Source organism: Podarcis liolepis, assembly GCF_965112155.1.
Source record: "Podarcis liolepis genome assembly, chromosome: 10".
In the NCBI taxonomy this organism is placed as follows: Eukaryota; Metazoa; Chordata; class Lepidosauria; order Squamata; family Lacertidae; genus Podarcis; species Podarcis liolepis.
Window position 1 is genome coordinate 3129085 of NC_139562.1, and position 22104 is coordinate 3151188.

Sequence of the window (22104 nt, forward strand, 5' to 3'; positions counted from 1 at the left end):
TCAAAACACGCTGCGTCCAATAAATAGTGGAATTGCCAAGGTCATTTGTTCCCTGGGAACCTCCCCCCTTCTTTCCACACCCTTTTTATTTATTTTTGTGATTTTGGGTCATGTGCGTAAAGCCTAATGCACACAAATTAAATGCCCATAAGTTGTGGGCTTACTGTAATTTGGATCCTCCCCTCTGGAGCAGCAGAAAACAAGTTTGCTCCCCCTTCCATATTCAGATATTTGGAGAAGGCTCTCAGACCCCCCTCTCAGTCCTCCGTTCTCCAGGACACCCTGCTCTCTCCCTTGGGGTCCATTCCAACTCCCCAATTCTATGATTATGTCTTCAGCCCTAGTCAGAACACTATAACCACCACATCCCATTGGCTTCTCCACATCCTCAAAGCAGAACAAAAGGTTCATTGTGTTGCCTCTTCCAAGAAAGAGGAGGAGACATCAGCTTGCTTGTGGTGCTTCTCATTCCAGGCTCCTCTCCGCCTTCCTTTCCTGACCAAGGCAGGTTCTGAAGGCTAGAGATGAGAAGTCTGGGAGTGGAGAGGAAATGTCACGGCCACCAGCCAGTTGGGGATGTCTCCAACAGCACCCCTGATTCACCCAAGCAGGGTTGTTCCCGTTCCCCCTTGAAGGGAGAGGAGAGACGTCCGACCATCCCTGGAGAACCCTAATCCACCCACCACTGATTTGTAACAGCTGGCCTTGACACCAGACTATTGGGTGGGGAGGTTAAAGGAGAAAAACCATTAGTTCGATGTGAATGATTTTTGGACTAGGGGAAGATGGAGGTTCATTTGCTTATTAGTGGGTCAGAGTGTTACTTAGTTTATTATTTGCATGTGGTCAGGGAAATAATAATAATAATAATAATAATAATAATAATAATAATAATTTATTTATACCCCACCCATCTGGCTGGGTTTCCCCAGCCACCCTGGGCAGCCTCCAACAAAATATTAAAAGACAATAGTGCATCAAACATTAAAAGCTTCCTTAAACAGGGCTGCCTTCAGATGTCTTCTAAAAGTCTGGTAGTTGTTCGTCAATTTGACATCAGTTGGGAGGGCGTTCCACAGGGCGGGTGCCACCACCGAGAAGGCCCTCTGCCTGGTTCCCTGTAACTTGGTTTCTCACAGGAAGGGAACCGCCAGAAGGACCTTGGAGCTGGACCTCAGTGTCCGCGCTGAACGATGGGGGTGGAGACGCTCCTCCTGTTTATATGGCTGGTTTCCCTCCCCTCCAATAGAATTGCAAGTGAAATATCAATATATAATATGACTCCCCCCCCCCTTTTCCACATGGTATTATGTATTGTATAATTTTCCTTTGCCATAAGTCACTTGGAGACATTCAGGTGACAAGAGACTAAGAAGTTTAATCAACAACAACACTGAATTAAATGGATCAATGGTCTGAGTGGGTAGAAGACCACTTACGATCATAGAATCACAGAACTGTAGCATTGTAAAGGGTCCCCCAAAGGTCCTCTAGTCTAACTCCCTGCAATTCAGGAACTTCCTCTCTTTCCCTTTTCTGCCTAGCAGCCTTTCCCTCAAACTCCATCCTTCTTTCTCTACAGATAATCTCCGCAGATAATTATCTCTACAGATAATTTCCCATGGCTGGCAGCAGCAACTGGACCCAGGTGACGGAGTTTGTTCTTCTGGGCTTCTCCGGGATCACGCATGGTCAGACCTACCTGTTCCTGGTGTTCTTGGTGATCTACTTGGTCACCCTGTTGGGGAACCTCACCATAGTCGGCCTGATCCTGCTGGATCCCCACCTTCATAGCCCCATGTACTTCTTCCTCAGCCATTTGTCTTGCATGGACGTTTGCTACTCCTCCGTCACTGTCCCCAGCATTTTGGCAAACCTCCGCCGCCGCCGCCACACCATCTCCTACCACCCGTGCCTGGTCCAGATGTTCTTCCTGATGGCTTTCTCAGGTTCTGAGTGCTGGCTGTTGGCCGCCATGGCATACGATCGCTATGCCGCCATTTGCCAGCCTTTGCGTTACTCGCACCTCATGAGCCCGCGTGTGTGCGTGCAGCTAGCCACCACCATCTGGGTCTCAGGCTTCTTGGACTCAGTGGTCCACGCAGCCTTGGCCTCCACTTTACACTTCTGCGGGGCCTTCCAGATCCACCATATCTTCTGCGACCTCCCGCCGCTGCTGAAAATCGCCTGTGGGAACAAGAGCCTCAACGAAATTGTCATTCAGGTAGCCACCATCTTTGTGGGCCTGAGCCCATTCCTGGTAGTCGTCATCTCCTACGTCTACATCTTGGCTTCCATCTTGCGGATCCGCTCCAACACCGGGCGGCGCAAGGCCTTCTCCACCTGCACCTCCCACATGATAGTGGTTGTCCTCTACTTCGGAAATGGACTGGTGAACTACTACCGCCCCAGCGCAGGTTACTCTCTGGAGATAGACACCCTGCTCTCCACCATGTATTGCATCATCACCCCTATGCTGAACCCGCTCATCTACAGCCTCCGAAACAAGGAGGTGAAGGGCGCCCTGAGGAAGGTTCTGGAAAGCCAGAGGAAGTTCTGCACTTCCTCTCGCAAGCAGTGAGAGCGCAGGTGAGCGGGAGGGAAGGAGAAGGTGCCAGCTGTCTTCCCTGCAAAGCCCAGTGGCCCCAAAAACAGGGTGTGAAAGGAGGTGTTAGATTCCCTCAGTCTGTGGTTCTCACTAGGCTACCGGCCTTCCAGACTCCTTGGTTAACTCCTTAGTGGAAGGAGACAAACAAGAGGGGCAGCAGGGGAGACAGAAGCATGTGGGGTGAGAGGGAGTTAGTCCAAGAAAACTTGGGTTTTATTTGAAATTGTTCTAGACAAAGATACTCATCAGGCCTTTGGGGCCAGCTAATATAAACAGATAAACCCATTTTATTTCCCCAGAGAATCTTGGAAAATACTCTTCATTTTAAAATCTTCATTTATTTTCCGCTGCCGCTGACAGCTTTTGTTATGACTAAAGCTTTATATTTTGTTGCTCACAGCTGTGTTTCTTTTTAATGTAAGTGACCCAGAAAATGTTGTTGTTGGGTGGCAAATAAATATTGTCAATAAAAAACAAATACACAAGCAAAACCACCAGTGCTTGTGCATTGTGCTTGGATGCTGAGCTAAGCCAAATCTTGAACTCTGTTGCGGTGAGTTGGGTGGGTGGGAAGAGGTGGGATTGGTAGATTCATGAGCAAGTGTAAATCTGCAGGACCCTTCCCCAACTGTGTGAAGAAGCTTGCCAGAAGAAGAGTATCTTCAGCTGTTTCCAGAAAATACAAATAAGGGGCATCTGCCCCAACTGAACACGGATGTTGTACCAGCAGCAGGGCCTTCTCAGTAGTGGCACCCACCCTGTGGAATGCCCTCCCATCAGATGTCAAAGAAATAAACAACTATTTGACTTTTAGAAGACACTTGAAGGTAGCCTTGTTTAGGGAAGTTTATAATGTTTGGTGTTTTATCGTGCTTTTAATATTCTGTTGGGAGCTGCCCAGAATGGCTGGGGTGTAAATAACAACAACAACAACAATTCATACTACACAAAACAGGAGCAGCCACTCTGAAGGCACTGCTCCAAACTGCCATGGACTAAGCTTTGGATATTTCAGGGACTTCAAAGATAGCCTCTTCTGCAGAACATGGTGACCTCCTGGGACTATAAGGGATAAGGTGGCCTCAGACAAAATGTTCCTTGCTGGTGGGAGTTTGCCCCCACAAGCAGCTTAGCTGCTGCAACCTGCAGCCTCCAGAGCAGCCTTGAGAGTAGCCTCACACAGAAGCACAGAACCATAGAGTTGGAAGGGACCCCAAGGGTCCTCTCGTCCACCCCTCTGCAATGCCGGAATCTCAGTGAAAGCATCCATGACAGATGGCCATCCAACCTCTGCTTAGAAACCTCCAAGGAAGGAGAGCCCACCACCTTCCAAGGGAGTCCCTTCCACTGTTAGGCAGTTCTTGTCATCAGAAAGCTCTTCCTGATGTTGAGTCAGAATCTCCTTTCTTGTAATTGAAGCCTTGGGTTTTAGTCCCACCCTCCAGCGCAGGAGTAAACAAACTTGCTCCATCTTCCATGGGAGAGCCCTTAATGTCTGGACCTCCTCCATGGAAGAAGACTCTCTTCCTCTCTGGTCCAGGCACAGCCCAGGACCCTGGCAGCCTCCCAAAAGCTGTGCCCTTCCACACGTCCTGCGTTGGCTACTGCTTCCACATTCTTACTAGCCACGGTCACTAGAGTCTCCTCCTCTTTGTCCTAACTGCCTACAACTTTGGTGGCTGGCAGGTGAGAGATAGAATATTAATTTCCCCATAGCTCTTCCTTCCTTGCTTTCTCACCTGGCTTAACAACATCCACACAGGAGCTCCAATGGTGAAAATGAGTCTCAAAGGGAATTTAAATCTCACCAGGAGGACACACTTTCCATAACATGACTTGATAGCTCTGAGGTTACTGCTGGCCTCCTGCCCACTCCCTACCAGCAATTAAGGGTGCCCCAATTAAAGGACACCATCCATTGTGCTTGGCTCTATCATCCCTGCAAAAAAATCCTACCCCCATGGGACATTTTGATTCACTGCAGCTGCAGCCTTCCTCTCTGTGGATTCTGGGTGCACAGATATCCCCATGGTCAACACACAAGGCAACAATTGCTGCCCTACAAGGAAAGACAGCCAGCAAGCCACAAGGCAGACAGCAGAGAAGTTTGCTCACATGGGCCCTGGTGTCACCATGAGATCTTCAAGGCCCTTCCTTGGTGTCACATTTGCCCAAGCTGCCTCCTCACAACTGGTTGTATTCAGAACTCCTAGTGGTGGGAAATTAGGGCCTTAATGTATCTTCTTCCCAGGGTAAACGGAAGTTCAAGGTCTCCATTTCCCAAGGTGAGGAGGAGAAGGAATCCAGAGTTGGCCAGCCATCAGCAGCTAACTAGTTAGCAAGAAACGGTGAGTTGCCTGGCTGTCATTTACCCACCTTCCAAAAGACTGGAGTCTTCTTTGATTGAGGGCAATGCAAGGAATGTGTTACCATGAAATGAGAAGGGAGAGAGAAGTTCAAAGAGGGACTGGAGCTCATTGCCAGAGCAGCTGCATTGCAAGCAGAATGTCATTGGGTCAACCTTTTGGGCATCTCCAATTTAAAGCATCTTGGGTACCAGGCAGGGGGAAAGTCCTCGCCTCTGTGCCCAACCCTGAGAGCTGCTGCCAGCCAGAGTCAGTTGTGCAGCTCGGGCTGGACTTTGGAGCCGTGGGGACTCCCAGATGACCACCCAGAGAGTGGTAATTGGTGGGGGCACCAGCAAACAAGCCCCTCCTGGTCCCTGCAGCATCCTTCCATTTATTTGCTCTTTTTAAATTCATAGTTAGCAGCTAAGCATATGCAAGTACTCATTAACAAAACGAGCATAATAGAGCTTTAAGCCACCAGTGTCAATGTGGTATTTTTTTAAAAAAATCTTTTTTATTGAGTTTTGCCACTGAGTCCATTCACACAGGGGATCGTACTGAACTTTCTAGTGAAAGATTGGCATGTTTAATTATTCCACTGAAATCAGTGGGAGTTGAAATTGTCTAATGGATATCTGTCATACTCCTGTTGCCAGACAACAGCATGTAGAGCTTGGTGGAGTGTGTGGCCAAAAATAAAAAATAAAACCAGAAGAGTCTCTGAGTTATGCTTGGCATACAAAGTCCAGTCTGTTCTGAGGGTCGGGCAAACAGCAATCAACATAGTCAGGTGAGCCAGAGGTCAGGGATGACCATGAAGCCAAGAGTCCAGACAGAGAGCAGGAAGCAGCAAAGTATGGCCGGGAACCACAGGCACTGTTTCCAGCATCTAAGTCAGGCACAGACAAACTCCGGCCCTCCAGATGTTTGGGACTACAATTCCTATCATCCCTAGCTAACAGGACCAGTGGTCAGGGATGATGGGAATTGTAATCCCAAACATCTGGAGGGCTGGAGTTTGCCAGATCTAAGTGCTGCTGGAAGTTCTGCTTAAGAAGGCTGAAGCCAGCTGGTTCTCATCAGTGCCTTCTCCTCTGTGACCTGGAAGGCTGATCAGGTGCAGGTGGAGTCACTCTACCATCTCCCCCTCCAGGCTGCTGTTCAGCAGGTGAAGCTTACTCCTGGCCCAGGACAATACCAGAGTCACCCCTCTTTCCCCCCCATCCTCACCCCTAAGTTTTAGACTTGGAAAAGGACGCCAGGATGGTTCAAGGCAACCCGAATGCACCTCCTTGTTTCGGTTGGAGATAAGAGACATGTGGATTTAGGGTTTTACCAAAATGGTGCATTTGAGGAGACATTTGAAGGGGGGGAAGTATAGTTGCCTCTTGGTATTATTTTTGAAATAAACACTGGGGAATGCAAATGAGAATGGAGGGGGGGAATCTTCTTCTGAATTGAACTTGATAGTACAGATATCTTTCTATAGCAGAGTGACCCCTGAAGCCTTTTAACTTCCCTCAACGCCGCATTTATCTCTCCTCAGATCCCCCTCTTTTCTTCTTCATGGACACAGAGAATCAAACACAGGTTGGGGAGTTTATCTTCTTGGGTCTCTCCAGAGCCCCAGGCGACCAAGTCTCCCTCTTCTTGGTCTTCCTAGCTGCCTATTTGGCCATCGTCACGGGCAACCTCATGATATTAATTGTGGTCCTGATGGATTCCCACCTTCACAGCCCCATGTACTTCTTCCTCAGTCACCTCTCTTGCTTGGACATTTGTGTTTCTTCTGTCGTTGTGCCAAAGATCCTGGTGAACTTCCTGCGTCAGAGTCACACCATCTCCTACAACCAGTGCCTGGCACAAGCTTTCTTTCTGATTGGCTTTGCTGGGTGTGAGCCTGCCCTGTTGGCCGTCATGGCCTATGACCGCTATGCCGCCATTTGCCAGCCATTGCACTACAGCCGTCTCATGAGGAACAGGCTGTGCATCCATCTCGCTGTGGCCTCCTGGGTCTGGGGCTTCCTGGACTCAGCGATTCACACTGCCTTGGCCTCCAAGCTTCGCTTCTGTGGAGCCAACCAGATTCCGCAAATCTTTTGCGATGTGCCTCCACTGTTGAAGATCGCCTGCAGTGATACGAGCATCAATGAATTGGCCACTCACATCACCAGCATCTTTGTGGGCCTGAGCCCCTTCCTCTTCATCATCTTCTCCTATTTCTACATCTTGGCCTCCATTCTGAAGATTCACTCCAACACTGGCAGGAGGAAAGCCTTCTCCACCTGTGCTTCACACTTGGTTGTGGTCACCCTCTGTGTCGGAAATGGATTCCTAAACTACAACCGCCCAAGCACCGGCTACTCTCTGGAGATAGACACACTGATCTCCGCGATGTTCTGCATCGTCACCCCCATGCTGAACCCCCTTATCTACAGCCTCCGCAACAAGGAGGTGAAGGAAGCCCTGGGGAAGGTTCTGAACTGCCGGAGGACAGTTTGAATGTCATTTCTGGCTGTCTATATTGCAGGGTCTCGCTGGAACATGTCTGCTGGAACAGTGAAATTGATGAGAGGGAATTAATGAAGAGGGAGAAACTGTAGACACTGACAAATCCAATGAGAGAGACCTTCCTTAATATTATGGGTGGATAACACCTTCCGAGGCATGACTGGAATGCTAGGGTGGGAAGAGAGGGAGGAAGGGTAGGTGGGCTTTGCTTAGTGAGGCACCTCCTTTGCTTCCAGTCCAAGGCTAGGAAATGTCATCTAACAGCTCTCCGGTTACAGTGTTTGGAGTGGGGCAATGGTAGCATCTTGAAACCAGGAACATTTTTTCCACTGGCTCCATTGTTTTGTTAGTTTTTTGAGAGATAGAACATAGGGAGATGATAAGGAAAAGGTGTGTTTGTTGGAGACTCTAGCAGGTGGCAGCAGAGGGCAGCTTTGATGGCTCTGCGGCGTCAAGCCAATAGGAATTGCTAGGGTTGCTCTAGGCTTCCCTTCCTAGGTAAATTTCAGCAATAGTGATTTCAGTCAGCAGTGCTTTGTGTCCCATGAAACATCTTAGAAATACAACCTAATTCCAAAAATCCAAACTGTGTTTCTCCCTTACAGCCTGCATTTCAGTCTCCATTGGCCTTAGACTGTGCAGCTCTTGGAGACCCATTTATGTCCTTTTAATTCTCTGCGGCATTCATAGAAACAGCCACCGTGCTTTCAAGAAGGCGGATTTGCAACTCCATAGCTTCATCACATGATCAAAGGTTACACACAGTTTAGAGTAAAACAACCAACAGGTAATTATTAGCACATTTAGGAGCTTAGAGTCCCTTAAAAAACTACTGTGGAAAAACCCCATGTTAGCAAGACATATTTAGCCATTTTTCCATTTTAAACCTTCATTAATACACAGGCATTTCCCAATGAAATGAAATGAGAGGCACAAATACAAGATGGGTGACACCTGGCTTGAGAGCAGTACATGTGAAAAGGATCTAGGAGTCTTGGTTGACCACAAACTTGACATGAGCCAACAGTGTGACGCGGCAGCTAAAAAAGCCAATGCAATTCTGGGCCTCATCAATAGGTGTATAGCATCTAGATCAAGGGAAGTAATAGTGCCACTGTATTCTGCTCTGGTCAGACCTCACCTGGAGTACTGTGTCCAGTTCTGGGCACCACAATTCAAGAAGGACACTGACAAACTGGAACGTGTCCAGAGGAGGGCAACCAAAATGGTCAAAGGCCTGGAAACGATGCCTTATGAGGAACGGCTAAGGGAGCTGGGCATGTTTAGCCTGGAGAAGAGGAGGTTAAGGGGTGATATGATAGCCATGTTCAAATATATAAAAGGATGTCACATAGAGGAGGGAGAAAGGTTGTTTTCTGCTGCTCCAGAGAAGCGGACACGGAGCAATGGATCCAAACTACAAGAAAGAAGATTCCACCTAAGCATTAGGAAGAACTTCCTGACAGTAAGAGCTGTTTGACAGTGGAATTTGCTGCCAAGGAGTGTGGCGGAGTCTCCTACTTTGGAGGCCTTTAAGCAGAGGCTTGACAACCATATGTCAGGAGTGCTCTGATGGTGTTTCCTGCTTGGCAGGGGGTTGGACTCGATGGCCCTTGTGGTCTCTTCCAACTCTATGATTCTATGATTCTATGATTTCTGTGGCAATTAAACCAATTATACTTAAGAGGCCCCACCCTACAACATTGCTTCCAACCTCTTCTGTTGGGGGGGGGGGGGAGAGATGACTTTTTCTGGGCTTTTTCATCTTTCTTCCTTAAGGGATATGACAATATCTTTAGCACAGAGGGGCAGCCATAATCTGGGACCTTTCTTTGGGCAGACTCATAGAGTTGGAAGGTGTCCCAAGAGTTATCTAGTGCAACCCCTTGCAACATGAGTGCCAGGACCGGTCTGTATTTTCTCCTGACAAGGTGGGCCTTGCAACACAACAACCCTCTCTACTCCCCGCCCACCTTCTCTGGCCCTGAGATCCTCCCACCTGGCTCTCCTCACCGGATCACCTGGAAGCAGCAGTTGACATTTCCATTCCACCTTAAGCAGCAGACGTGTGGAATTGTTGTGTGTCAAATGTCTGTTTACATTCTGGCACAGCTCGCTGGGAACTTCTGTTGTGTGTGTAGCTTTTGCTTTTGGCTGTTCTCCCTGAGACGACATGAGAGAGAGACGATATGTTTCTTTGTCCTGATTTATGCTTAATAAATCTGTAGTTGTAGTATGCTTCCACAAGCCTCACGCCTATTCTGTGTGCGCAGGTCGATCTGCTGATAGTGTGCCCTGGCTCAGAAGCCCGGGTTGCTGATTTATGTCAGGGCAGAGGTGATGGTCTCCACAGCAGGATAGCTGGAAGGGGAAGGCTCAGCCGGGGCTAGCCAGCTGGCCATCCAGCCCTCTGCATGCCGACACTCTGCTCCTGGGATCCTCCCACCTGGCTTTCCTCACCGGATCTCCTGAAAGCAGCAGCAGATTCCCCAACTGAATGTCCCCACACCAGCTGTCAGGGTCCACATTGTAGCTGCTACATCAATCATTGAAGTTCACTCCTACCAGAGCAAACATTTCAGGTTGGAGAGAGTGGGGAAGAAGGAGAAGTGGTGTTTGCTTAGTGAGACAACTTCCTTTCTCCTAATCCGAGGCTCATCCAACATGCCATCAAGTAAAGTGTTTGGATGGTGACATCGTAAAACCATGAAGTTTTTATAACTGGCTTCACTCTTTGATAAATTCTTTGAGAGATGAAACACCTTGCTGCAGTTGATGTTGCTGCCAATAGAGGACCATGCCAACTGTGTTGCTTGATGACCTCTTACATGTTCATGTATATGGCAAAATATATGTACAGTGGTACCTCAGGTTACATACGCTTCAGGTTACATACACTTCATGTTACAGACTCCGCTAACCCAGAAATAGTACCTTGGGTTCAGAACTTTCCTTCAGGATGAGAACAGAAATTGTGCTCCGGCGACACGGTTGCAGCAGGAGGCCCCATTACCTAAAGTGATGCTTCAGGTTAAGAACAGTTCCAGGTTAAGAACAGACCTCCGGAACAAATTGGGTTAAGTACTTAACCCAAGGTACCACTGTATTTATTTCCATATATAATTTTGCATGGAATTCCCGCACCTTTAAATTATTTAAGATTTATAGCCTACTCTTCATTATTCAAACATCTATTCCAGCACTCTTTGACCTGTTGGGTCACCCTTTCTCAGCTGGTTAAATTTACTCCCAAGTCAATTAAGGTTATTTAGTTTAAGTAATTCAACAGAATTGCTGGACCTGATGATTTGACTGGAAAGCTGCATTGCAAAATTTGGGGAGGTGTGGATTTAAACGCAAGCTAACTTGAATTTCTCCCCTGCTCTAAGATTCACCCATTTCTCCTTTGAACATAGCTATTCCCTGATCCTCTCGGGTCCCACCCTGCACCCTTGGCACCAATGTTTTCTACCAAGACAAAAAAACCCCGGGGGAGAGATGTCTTTCCCTGCGCTGCTTCATCTTTCTTCCTTGTGATGCAAATGCACATCATTCAGGGGCTCCTCAAACACTCAAGAACAGCCCTCTTCCCTGACAGAGTTGGACCCACAGGATGCAGACAGGACACAGCCTTCTTTGAGGGTCTCTGGTGGGGAGGCCAGCCATAACTTGGGACCTTTCTTTGGCAGAACATGAGTCCAAGGTGAAAGGTGGAGACCTTAAAACCCACCTAGTCTCTCTCTCTCCTTCTTCCATCTCTGGACCGGGGATCCTTCTGCCTGACTCTCCTCGCTGGGTGACCTGGAAGCAAGAGCAGCATCTGGAACCAACGCTCTCTACAGCCTTCCAGGAGCAGCCACAGCTTCCCTCTGAGTTCATTCGGCAGGAAGATGCCAGGTGAGGATCAGAGAAAGGGAGGGAGCCGTGAATTGGCCCCCAGACCCAAGAAAGGTTTTGTTTGCAATGGGGGTTGAGGGAGGAATCGCTCATCTGTAGGCACCAGTTTGTTGAAAAGCATGCAGATTTTAAACTGGCTGTTGTCTAACACTGTGCAGGGTGGTTAAATGAATCAAAGAAAAAGGGAGAAAGCAATCTGGGAAATGGGTTAATAGTGCAGGCTGTCTGATTTACAGCTGGCCACAAAGCGATGCAATCTTCCATGCAGGACAGCAAAGCTTCGAAATGCTCACGGTGTTAAGCAACCTGCTTGGGTTGGATTCACTCCGTCCAGAGAAGGGCTGGGCAAATCTCTCAATTTCTCATATTTGCACAGCAGTTTGAGAATCATTTCCTTCAACCCTACATGGAGATTCATCAGCATTTTGGTGCAAAGTTCTCCCAATATATAGTGTTTTGTTTTGCAATTTTACCTAATATGCAGATTTTTGCAAAGAAATTCCCTGCAACATAACCCCCCTCTCTCTCTATGTTATTTGCACCGTGATGTGTCTTTATATGCTCACTTAACCCAGGATATGCATTGTGTACATGTTACTTGAATGGAGAACTGTATTGCCAAATCCAGGGGAGTGTGAATTTCAACCAGTGCCTGAGTTTTGAGTTTCATATTGCTTCAGCAAGTTCAGATTAGGAAGGTTTTCCTTTAAATGTGGGCTGAATCTAATACCATGCCCCCCCAAGCCTACCCCAGAGTGATATTATCCTTCTTAAAATCCTGCCAAGGGAGGTGGCAATTTAAAAGAAGGGTTGAGCACAGAGAAAAGGGAGCTGCAAAACACTCTGTGGTGCGAGGTTTCTGGTGTTCCATTCTGTGGTCTACCAGTCTCTATTTCTGCTTGTAGAAATTTGCTTGCTTGCTTTTGTTAAAACAAAAACCCCTCAGTGTCTCTCCATGCCTGCTTTGTTCAAACCTCTGCCATTATTAAAACCCACGATTTTGGTCCCTTTCTCCCTCCACTCCACTTTAACTTCTGCCATTGTTTCTGTAAAGCAAGAAACCATGCACTCCAACTGTCTTTTAAAGGTATGGTGTGGATCTGGAACACATGAAAAAGAACGTTGGGTGGGTCAGATATCTGTTTATAGCAGGATGACTACTACTGGGCTTCCCTCAACTTCACTTTTCTCTCTTCTCAGATCCTCCTCTTTCCTTCCTCATGGATGCAGAGAATCAAACACAGGTTGGGCAGTTTATCTTCTTGGGTCTCTCCAGAGCCCCGAGCGACCAAGCTCCCCTCTTCTTGGTCTTCCTAGCTGCCTATTTGGCCATTCTCACAGGCAACCTCATGATATTAATCGTGGTCCTGATGGATTCCCGCCTTCACAGCCCCATGTACTTTTTCCTCAGTCACCTCTCTTGCTTGGACATTTGTGTTTCTTCTGTTGTCGTGCCAAAGATCCTGGTGAACTTCCTGCGTCAGAGTCACACCATCTCCTACAACCAGTGCCTGGCACAAGCTTTCTTTCTGATTGGCTTTGCTGGGTGTGAGCCTGCCCTGTTGGCCGTCATGGCCTATGACCGCTATGCCGCCATTTGCCAGCCATTGCACTACAGCCGTCTCATGAGGAACAGGCTGTGCATCTCTCTCGCTGTGGCCTCCTGGATCTGGGGCTTCCTGGACTCAGCGATTCACGCTGCCTTGGCCTCCAAGCTTCGCTTCTGTGGAGCCAACCAGATTCCGCAAATCTTTTGCGATGTGCCCCCGCTGTTGAAAATCGCCTGCAGTGATACGAGCATCAATGAACTGGCTACTCACATCACCAGCATGTTTGTGGGCCTGGGTCCCTTGCTCTTCATCATCTTCTCCTATTTCTACATCTTGGCCTCCATTCTGAAGATCCGCTCCAACACTGGCAGGAGGAAAGCCTTCTCCACCTGTGGCTCACACTTGGTTGTGGTCACTCTCTGCGTCGGAAATGAATTGGTGAACTACAACCGCCCAAGCGCCGGCTACTCTCTGGAGATAGACACCCTGATCTCCACAATGTATTGCATCGTCACCCCCATGCTGAACCCCATCATCTACAGCCTCCGCAACAAGGAGGTGAAGGAAGGCCTGAGGAAGGTTCTGAACTGCCAGAGGACAGTTTGAATCACATTTCTGCTGCTCTATACCACAGTGTCTTCTAAAAGTCTGGTAGTTGTTTTTCTCTTTGACACCTGGTGGGAGAGCGTTCCACAGGGCAGGTGCCATTACCAAGAAGACCTTGCTCTCTCCTAATCCAAGGCTCATCCAACATGCCTCCAAGCAAAGTGTTTGGATGGTGACGTCTTAAAACTGACTCCACTCTTTTATAAATTCTTTGAGAGATGAAACATCTTGCTTCAGTTGGCATGGCTGCCAATAGAGGACCATGCCACCTTTGGAGCTTGATATATAATGAGCTAAAGAAAATGTTTAAAAACACTTTTGTTAAAAAACCAGAAGCTTTCTTACTGGGTATAGTGGGTAGAGAGATATCAAGACAAGATAAAAAAATTGTTCTTATATGCAACGAAAAATTTTTCTTATGTGCAACAACTGTGGTAAGAATTTTGTTAGCCCAAAGATGGAAACAACAGGAGTTACCAACAAAAGAAAAGTGGCAAATGAAGATGATGGACTTTGCAGAACTGGCAAAACTGACGGGAAGAATCCGGAACCAGCGAGACCAAGCGTTCCAAAAAGACTGGAATAAATTTATATTATATTTGAAAGACAACTGTAAGCAGTTAACATCATTAGCAGGGTTATCTGAAGATTTGTAAGATGAAATTGCTGCCTATTCAGGTTGAGTAATATAATATTTTAGGTAATGATATAACTAGGATAGGAAATGAAGCGAAATGTAAAGATGCAAAGTTTAAAGTTTGTAAACCATCAGACGGGAGGAAGTCATTAGGCTCAGTTGAGCCAAAGAGATAAAATAAGAGGGTATGATGTTACGTAATGTGATTATATGTAAAACCAATAAAAATTATACACACACACACAGCCTGTGGAGCTTGATGACCTCATACATGTTCATGTATCTGGCAAGATATATGTATTTATTTCCATATATAATTTTGCATGGAATTCCGCCCCCTTTAGATTATTTAAGATTTATAGCCTACTCCTCATTATTCAAACATCTGTTCCAGCACTCCTTTACCTGTTGGGTTAGTCTTCCTTGGGTGGTTGAATTTATTCCCAAATCAATTAAGGTTATTTAGTTTAAGTAATTCAACAGAATTGCTGGACCTGATGTTGTGATGCCAGCTTTTCAAAGTCTGATAGCTGTTTACACCTCCAGGTGTCCCCCCCTTCCACTCCCTTGCCTCTTGTCAGCCCCGTAAAAAATCCCACTGATCCTCCTGAAGGGTCAATATCTCCCACTTTGGGAGTCACTGTTCTGTGCCTTTTCGAACTCAGGTGATTTCCATCCCCTTTTCTGAGCTCTGATCCTGATTTGTTTGCACAAAAGACTGTGGGGAGATTGGCTGACAGTGGCTGTGGATCGAACGTTCCTTTGGATTGGTTTGCAGTCATATGACATTTATATATTTTATTAAGTGCATATCCTGCCCTTCCGTCCCAAAGGAACCCACAGCAACAAATGTTCTGTGATGAAAAAATACAATTAAAAATAAAATAAGCACATATGTAAAACATTCAGAAATTGCTAACTGATGTTGTCTCAAGAAACGGCTACCCCACATTTTCCAGCACATTTCCTTATCCCTTACCTCATTCCCAAAAATTGATTGCTGGGGTGTTTCTCAAACAAAGTTTAAACGTACAACCTGAAAATGCTGGTGCGTCACTCAGTCTCCTCTCCCAAAATAGCAGCAGTCTGGAAGCAACCAAAGTTCTAAAGCGGCTCATCTACATTCTCTCTCACACCCTGTAATGACTCTTTAATCACGTTGTGACTTTAAAAAAAGTTTTAAACAGTTTTAAACAGTATACACAGTTTGGTTTTGCTTAATATGCACATTTTTGCAATACCATATTCCCTAAAATAGCACGTTTCTTGTATGTCAAGAGAAGACTCCCTGGAAAAGACCCTGATGTTGGGAAAGATGGAGGGCCCAAGGAGAAGGGGACGACAGAGGATGAGATGGTGGGACAGTGTTCTCGAAGCTACCAGCATGAGTTTGACCAAACTGTGGGAGACAGTGGAAGACAGGAGGGCCTGGCGTGCTCTGGTCCAGGGGGTCACGAAGAGGCGGACATGACTAAATGACTAAACAACAACAAATATACACAGTTTGGTGTGCGGTTTGGCTTAATATGCCCATTTTCGCAAGACCGTATTCCCTAAAATAGCACTTTTATTCTATGTCATTTGGGGCAACACATTCCATCCTTTGCCCCAGTCCGTCCATTTTTTGCACACATGATTTGACTGGAAAGCTGCATTGCAAAATTTGGGGAGGTGTGGATTTAAATGCAAGCTGACTTGAATTTCTCCCCTGCTCTTTTCTGCTTTGAACACAGCTATTCCCTGACCCCTCGGGTCCCACCCTGCACCCTTGGCACCAATGTTTTCTACCAAGACAAAAAAACCCCGGGGGAGAGATGTCTTTCCCTGCGCTGCTTCATCTTTCTTCCTTGTGACGCAAATGCACACAATTCAGGGCTCCTCAAACACTCAAGAACAGCCCTCTTCTCTGACAGAGCTGGACCCACAGGATGCAGGCAGGACACAGCCTTGTTTGAGGGTCTCTGGTGGGGAGGCCAGCCATAACTTGGGACCTTTCTTTGGCAGAACATGAGTCCAAGGTGAAAGGTGGAGACCTTAAAACCCACCTAGTCTCTCTCTCTCCTTCTTCCATCTCTGGCCCGGGGATCCTTCTGCCTGGCTCTCCTCTCTGGGTGACCTGGAAGCAGGAGCAGCATCTGAAACCAACACTCTCTACAGCCTCCCAGGAGGAGCCACAGCTTCCCTCTGAGTTCATTCGGCAGGAAGATGCCAGGTGAGGAGCAGAGAAAGGGAGGGACCCATGAATTGGCCCCCAGACCCAAGAAAGGTTTCGTTTGCAATGGGGATTGAGGGAGGAATCGCTCATCTGTAGGCACCAGTTTGTTGAAAACCATGCAGATTTTAAACTGGCTGTTGTCTAACACTGTGCAGGGTGGTTAAATGAATCAAAGAAAAGGGAGTAAGCAATCTGGGAAATGGGTTAATAGTGCAGGCTCTCTGATTTAGAGGTGGCCACAAAGCGATGCAATCTTCCATGCAGGACAGCAAAGCTTCGAAATTCTCACGGTGTTAAGCAACCTGCTTGGGTTGGATTCACTCCGTCCAGAGTAAGGATGGGCAAATCTCTCAATTTCTCATATTTGCACAGCAGTTTGGGAATCGTTTCCTTCAACCCCACATGAAGATTCATCAGCATTTTGGTGCAAAGTTCTCCCAATATATACATTTTTGTTTTGCAATTTTACCTAATATGCAGATTTTTGCAAAGAAATTCCCTGCAACATAACCCCCCCTCTCTCTATGTTATTTGCACCGTGATGTGTATTTATATGCTCACTTAACCCCAGGATATGCATTGTGTACACGCTACTTGAATGGAGAACTGCATTGCCAAATCCAGGGGAGTGTGAATTTCAACCAGTGCCTGAGTTCTGAGTTCCATATTGTTTCAGCAAGTGCAAATTAGGAAGGTTTTCCTTTAAATGTGGGCTGAATCTAATACCATGCCCCCCCCAACCCCAGCCCAGAGTGATATTATGCTTCTTAAAATCCTGCCAAGGGAGGTGGCAATTTAAAAGAAGGGTTGAGCACAGAGAAAAGGGAGCTTCGAAACGCTCTGTGGTGCGAGGTTTCTGGTGTTCAGTTCTGTGTTCTACCAGTCTCTCTTTCTGCTTGTAGAAATTTGCTTGCTTGCTTTTGTTAAAACAAAACCCCCTCAGTGTCTCTCCATGCCTGCTTTCTTCAAACCTCTGCCATTATTAAAACCCACGATTTTGGTCCCTTTCTCCCTCCACTCCACTTGAACTTCTGCCATTGTTTCTGTAAAGCAAGAAACCATGCACTCCAACTGTCTTTTAAAGGTATGGTGTGGATCTGGAACACATGAAAAAGAACGTTGGGTGGGTCAGATATCTGTTTATAGCAGGATGACTACTACTGGGCTTCCCTCAACTTCACTTTTCTCTCTTCTCAGATCCTCCTCTTTCCTTCCTCATGGATGCAGAGAATCAAACACAGGTTGGGGAGTTTATCTTCTTGGGTCTCTCCAGAGCCCCGAGCGACCAAGCTCCCCTCTTCTTGGTCTTCCTAGCTGCCTATTTGGCCATTCTCACAGGCAACCTCATGATATTAATCGTGGTCCTGATGGATTCCCGCCTTCACAGCCCCATGTACTTCTTCCTCAGTCACCTCTCTTGCTTGGACATTTGTGTTTCTTCTGTCGTCGTGCCAAAGATCCTGGTGAACTTCCTGCGCCAGAGTCACACCATCTCCTACAACCAGTGCCTGGCACAAGCTTTCTTTCTGATTGGCTTTGCTGGGTGTGAGCCTGCCCTGTTGGCCGTCATGGCCTATGACCGCTATGCCGCCATTTGCCAGCCATTGCACTACAGCCGTCTCATGAGGAACAGGCTGTGCATCCATCTCGCTGTGGCCTCCTGGGTCTGGGGCTTCCTGGACTCAGCAATTCACACTGCCTTCGCCTCCAAGCTTCGCTTCTGTGGAGCCAACCAGATTCCGCAAATCTTTTGCGATGTGCCCCCGCTGTTGAAAATCGCCTGCAGTGATACGAGCATCAATGAACTGGCTACTCACATCACCAGCATGTTTGTGGGCCTGGGTCCCTTGCTCTTCATCATCTTCTCCTATTTCTACATCTTGGCCTCCATTCTGAAGATCCGCTCCAACACTGGCAGGAGGAAAGCCTTCTCCACCTGTGGCTCACACTTGGTTGTGGTCACTCTCTGCGTTGGAAATGAATTGGTGAACTACAACCGCCCAAGCGCCGGCTACTCTCTGGAGATAGACACCCTGATCTCCACAATGTATTGCATCGTCACCCCCATGCTGAACCCCATCATCTACAGCCTCCGCAACAAGGAGGTGAAGGAAGGCCTGAGGAAGGTTCTGAACTGCCAGAGGACAGTTTGAATCACATTTCTGCTGCTCTATACCACAGTGTCTTCTAAAAGTCTGGTAGTTGTTTTTCTCTTTGACACCTGGTGGGAGAGCGTTCCACAGGGCAGGTGCCATTACCAAGAAGACCTTGCTCTCTCCTAATCCAAGGCTCATCCAACATGCCTCCAAGCAAAGTGTTTGGATGGTGACGTCTTAAAACTGACTCCACTCTTTTATAAATTCTTTGAGAGATGAAACATCTTGCTTCAGTTGGCATGGCTGCCAATAGAGGACCATGCCACCTTTGGAGCTTGATATATAATGAGCTAAAGAAAATGTTTAAAAACACTTTTGTTAAAAAACCAGAAGCTTTCTTACTGGGTATAGTGGGTAGAGAGATATCAAGACAAGATAAAAAAATTGTTCTTATATGCAACGAAAAATTTTTCTTATGTGCAACAACTGTGGTAAGAATTTTGTTAGCCCAAAGATGGAAACAACAGGAGTTACCAACAAAAGAAAAGTGGCAAATGAAGATGATGGACTTTGCAGAACTGGCAAAACTGACGGGAAGAATCCGGAACCAGCGAGACCAAGCGTTCCAAAAAGACTGGAATAAATTTATATTATATTTGAAAGACAACTGTAAGCAGTTAACATCATTAGCAGGGTTATCTGAAGATTTGTAAGATGAAATTGCTGCCTATTCAGGTTGAGTAATATAATATTTTAGGTAATGATATAACTAGGATAGGAAATGAAGCGAAATGTAAAGATGCAAAGTTTAAAGTTTGTAAACCATCAGACGGGAGGAAGTCATTAGGCTCAGTTGAGCCAAAGAGATAAAATAAGAGGGTATGATGTTACGTAATGTGATTATATGTAAAACCAATAAAAATTATACACACACACACAGCCTGTGGAGCTTGATGACCTCATACATGTTCATGTATCTGGCAAGATATATGTATTTATTTCCATATATAATTTTGCATGGAATTCCGCCCCCTTTAGATTATTTAAGATTTATAGCCTACTCCTCATTATTCAAACATCTGTTCCAGCACTCCTTTACCTGTTGGGTTAGTCTTCCTTGGGTGGTTGAATTTATTCCCAAATCAATTAAGGTTATTTAGTTTAAGTAATTCAACAGAATTGCTGGACCTGATGTTGTGATGCCAGCTTTTCAAAGTCTGATAGCTGTTTACACCTCCAGGTGTCCCCCCCTTCCACTCCCTTGCCTCTTGTCAGCCCCGTAAAAAATCCCACTGATCCTCCTGAAGGGTCAATATCTCCCACTTTGGGAGTCACTGTTCTGTGCCTTTTCGAACTCAGGTGATTTCCATCCCCTTTTCTGAGCTCTGATCCTGATTTGTTTGCACAAAAGACTGTGGGGAGATTGGCTGACAGTGGCTGTGGATCGAACGTTCCTTTGGATTGGTTTGCAGTCATATGACATTTATATATTTTATTAAGTGCATATCCTGCCCTTCCGTCCCAAAGGAACCCACAGCAACAAATGTTCTGTGATGAAAAAATACAATCAAAAATAAAATCAGAACATATGTAAAACGTTCAGAAATTGCTAACTGATGTTGTCTCAAGAAACGGCTACCCCACATTTTCCAGCACATTTCCTTATCCCTTACCTCATTCCCAAAAATTGATTGCTGGGGTGTTTCTCAAACAAAGTTTAAACGTACAACCTGAAAATGCTGGTGCGTCACTCAGTCTCCTCTCCCAAAATAGCAGCAGTCTGGAAGCAACCAAAGTTCTAAAGCGGCTCATCTACATTCTCTCTCACACCCTGTAATGACTCTTTAATCACGTTGTGACTTTTAAAAAAGTTTTAAACAGTTTTAAACAGTATACACAGTTTGGTTTTGCTTAATATGCACATTTTTGCAATACCGTATTCCCTAAAATAGCACTTTTCTTGTATGTCAAGAGAAGACTCCCTGGAAAAGACCCTGATGTTGGGAAAGATGGAGGGCCCAAGGAGAAGGGGACGACAGAGGACGAGATGGTTGGACAGTGTTCTCGAAGCTACCAGCATGAGTTTGACCAAACTGTGGGAGGCAGTGGAAGACAGGAGTGCCTGGCGTGCTCTGGTCCAGGGGGTCACGAAGAGGTGGACACGACTAAATGACTCAACAACAACAAATATACACAGTTTGGTGTGCGGTTTGGCTTAATATGCCCATTTTCGCAAGACCGTATTCCCTAAAATAGCACTTTTATTGTATGTCATTTGGGGCAACACATTCCATCCTTTGCCCCAGTCCGTCCATTTTCTGCACACATGATTTGGCTGGAAATCTGCATTGCAAAATTTGGGGAGGTGTGGCTTTAAATGCAAGCTGACTTGAATTTCTCCCCTGCTCTTTTCTGCTTTGAACATAGCTATTCCCTGATCCCCTCGGGTCCCACCCTGCACCCTTGGCACCAATGTTTTCTACCAAGACAAAAAAACCCCGGGGGAGAGATGTCTTTCCCTGCGCTGCTTCATCTTTCTTCCTTGTGATGCAAATGCACATCATTCAGGGGCTCCTCAAACACTCAAGAACAGCCCTTTTCCCTGACAGAGTTGGACCCACAGGATGCAGGCAGGACACAGCCTTGTTTGAGTGTCTCTGGTGGGGAGGCCAGCCATAACTTGGGACCTTTCTTTGGCAGAACATGAGTCCAAGGTGAAAGGTGGAGACCTTAAAACCCACCTAGTCTCTCTCTCTCCTTCTTCCATCTCTGGCCCGGGGATCCTTCTGCCTGGCTCTCCTCGCTGGGTGACCTGGAAGCAGGAGCAGCATCTGGAACCAACGCTCTCTACAGCCTTCCAGGAGCAGCCACAGCTTCCCTCTGAGTTCATTCGGCAGGAAGATGCCAGGTGAGGAGCAGAGAAAGGGAGGGACCCATGAATTGGCCCCCAGACCCAAGAAAGGTTTCATTTGCAATGGGGATTGAGGGAGGAATCGCTCATCTTTAGGCACCAGTTTGTTGAAAAGCATGCAGATTTTAAACTGGCTTTTGTCTAACATTGTGCAGGGTGGTTTAATGAATCAAAGAAAAAGGGAGAAAGCAATCTGGGAAATGGGTTCAGAGTGCAGGCTGTCTGATTTACAGCTGGCCACAAAGCGATGCAATCTTCCATGCAGGACAGCAAAGCTTCGAAATGCTCACGGTGTTAAGCAACCTGCTTGGGTTGGATTCACTCTGTCCAGAGAAGGGCTGGGCAAATCTCTCAATTTCTCATATTTGCACAGCAGTTTGAGAATCGTTTCCTTCAACCCCACATGGAGATTCATCAGCATTTTGGTGCAAAGTTCTCCCAATATATACATGTTTGTTTTGCAATTTTACCTAATATGCAGATTTTTGCAAAGAAATTCCCTGAGATATGACCCCTCTCTCTCTGTGTTATTTGCACCATGATGTGTATTTATATGCTCACTTAACCCAAGGATATTCATTTTGTACACCTTACCTGAATGGAGAACTACATTGCAAAATTCAGAGAAGTGTGAATTTCAACCAGTGCCTGAGTTTTGATTTCCATATTGTTAGAGCAACTGCAAATTAGGAAGGTTTTCCTTTAAATGTGAGTTGAATCTAATA

The 22104-nt window shown here is 46.5% G+C and overlaps 3 protein-coding genes across 3 annotated transcripts; all 3 read left to right on the plus strand.

Moving 5' to 3' along the window:
- Window positions 1–1621: 1621 nt before the first annotated feature.
- LOC310688159 (olfactory receptor 2A12-like) lies at window positions 1622–7458 on the plus strand (the record flags this gene model as incomplete). Its single annotated transcript, XM_083464282.1, has 2 exons — window positions 1622–2577; window positions 6579–7458. The coding sequence occupies 2 exons, from the start codon at window positions 1622–1624 to the stop codon at window positions 7456–7458; spliced, it is 1836 nt and encodes a 611-aa protein (XP_083320408.1).
- Window positions 7459–11309: 3851 nt separating this feature from the next.
- LOC310686966 (olfactory receptor 1f45-like) lies at window positions 11310–13534 on the plus strand. Its single transcript, XM_083461547.1, has 2 exons — window positions 11310–11364; window positions 12565–13534. The coding sequence occupies exons 1-2, from the start codon at window positions 11358–11360 to the stop codon at window positions 13518–13520; spliced, it is 963 nt and encodes a 320-aa protein (XP_083317673.1). The 5' UTR covers window positions 11310–11357; the 3' UTR covers window positions 13521–13534.
- A 4055-nt stretch (window positions 13535–17589) lies between these two features.
- Window positions 17590–18539, plus strand: LOC310686975 (olfactory receptor 5V1-like; the record flags this gene model as incomplete). The annotated part of the gene is made up of 1 exon (XM_083461561.1): window positions 17590–18539. The coding sequence occupies one exon, from the start codon at window positions 17590–17592 to the stop codon at window positions 18523–18525; it is 936 nt and encodes a 311-aa protein (XP_083317687.1). The 3' UTR covers window positions 18526–18539.
- Between the last annotated feature and the right edge of the window lie 3565 nt (window positions 18540–22104).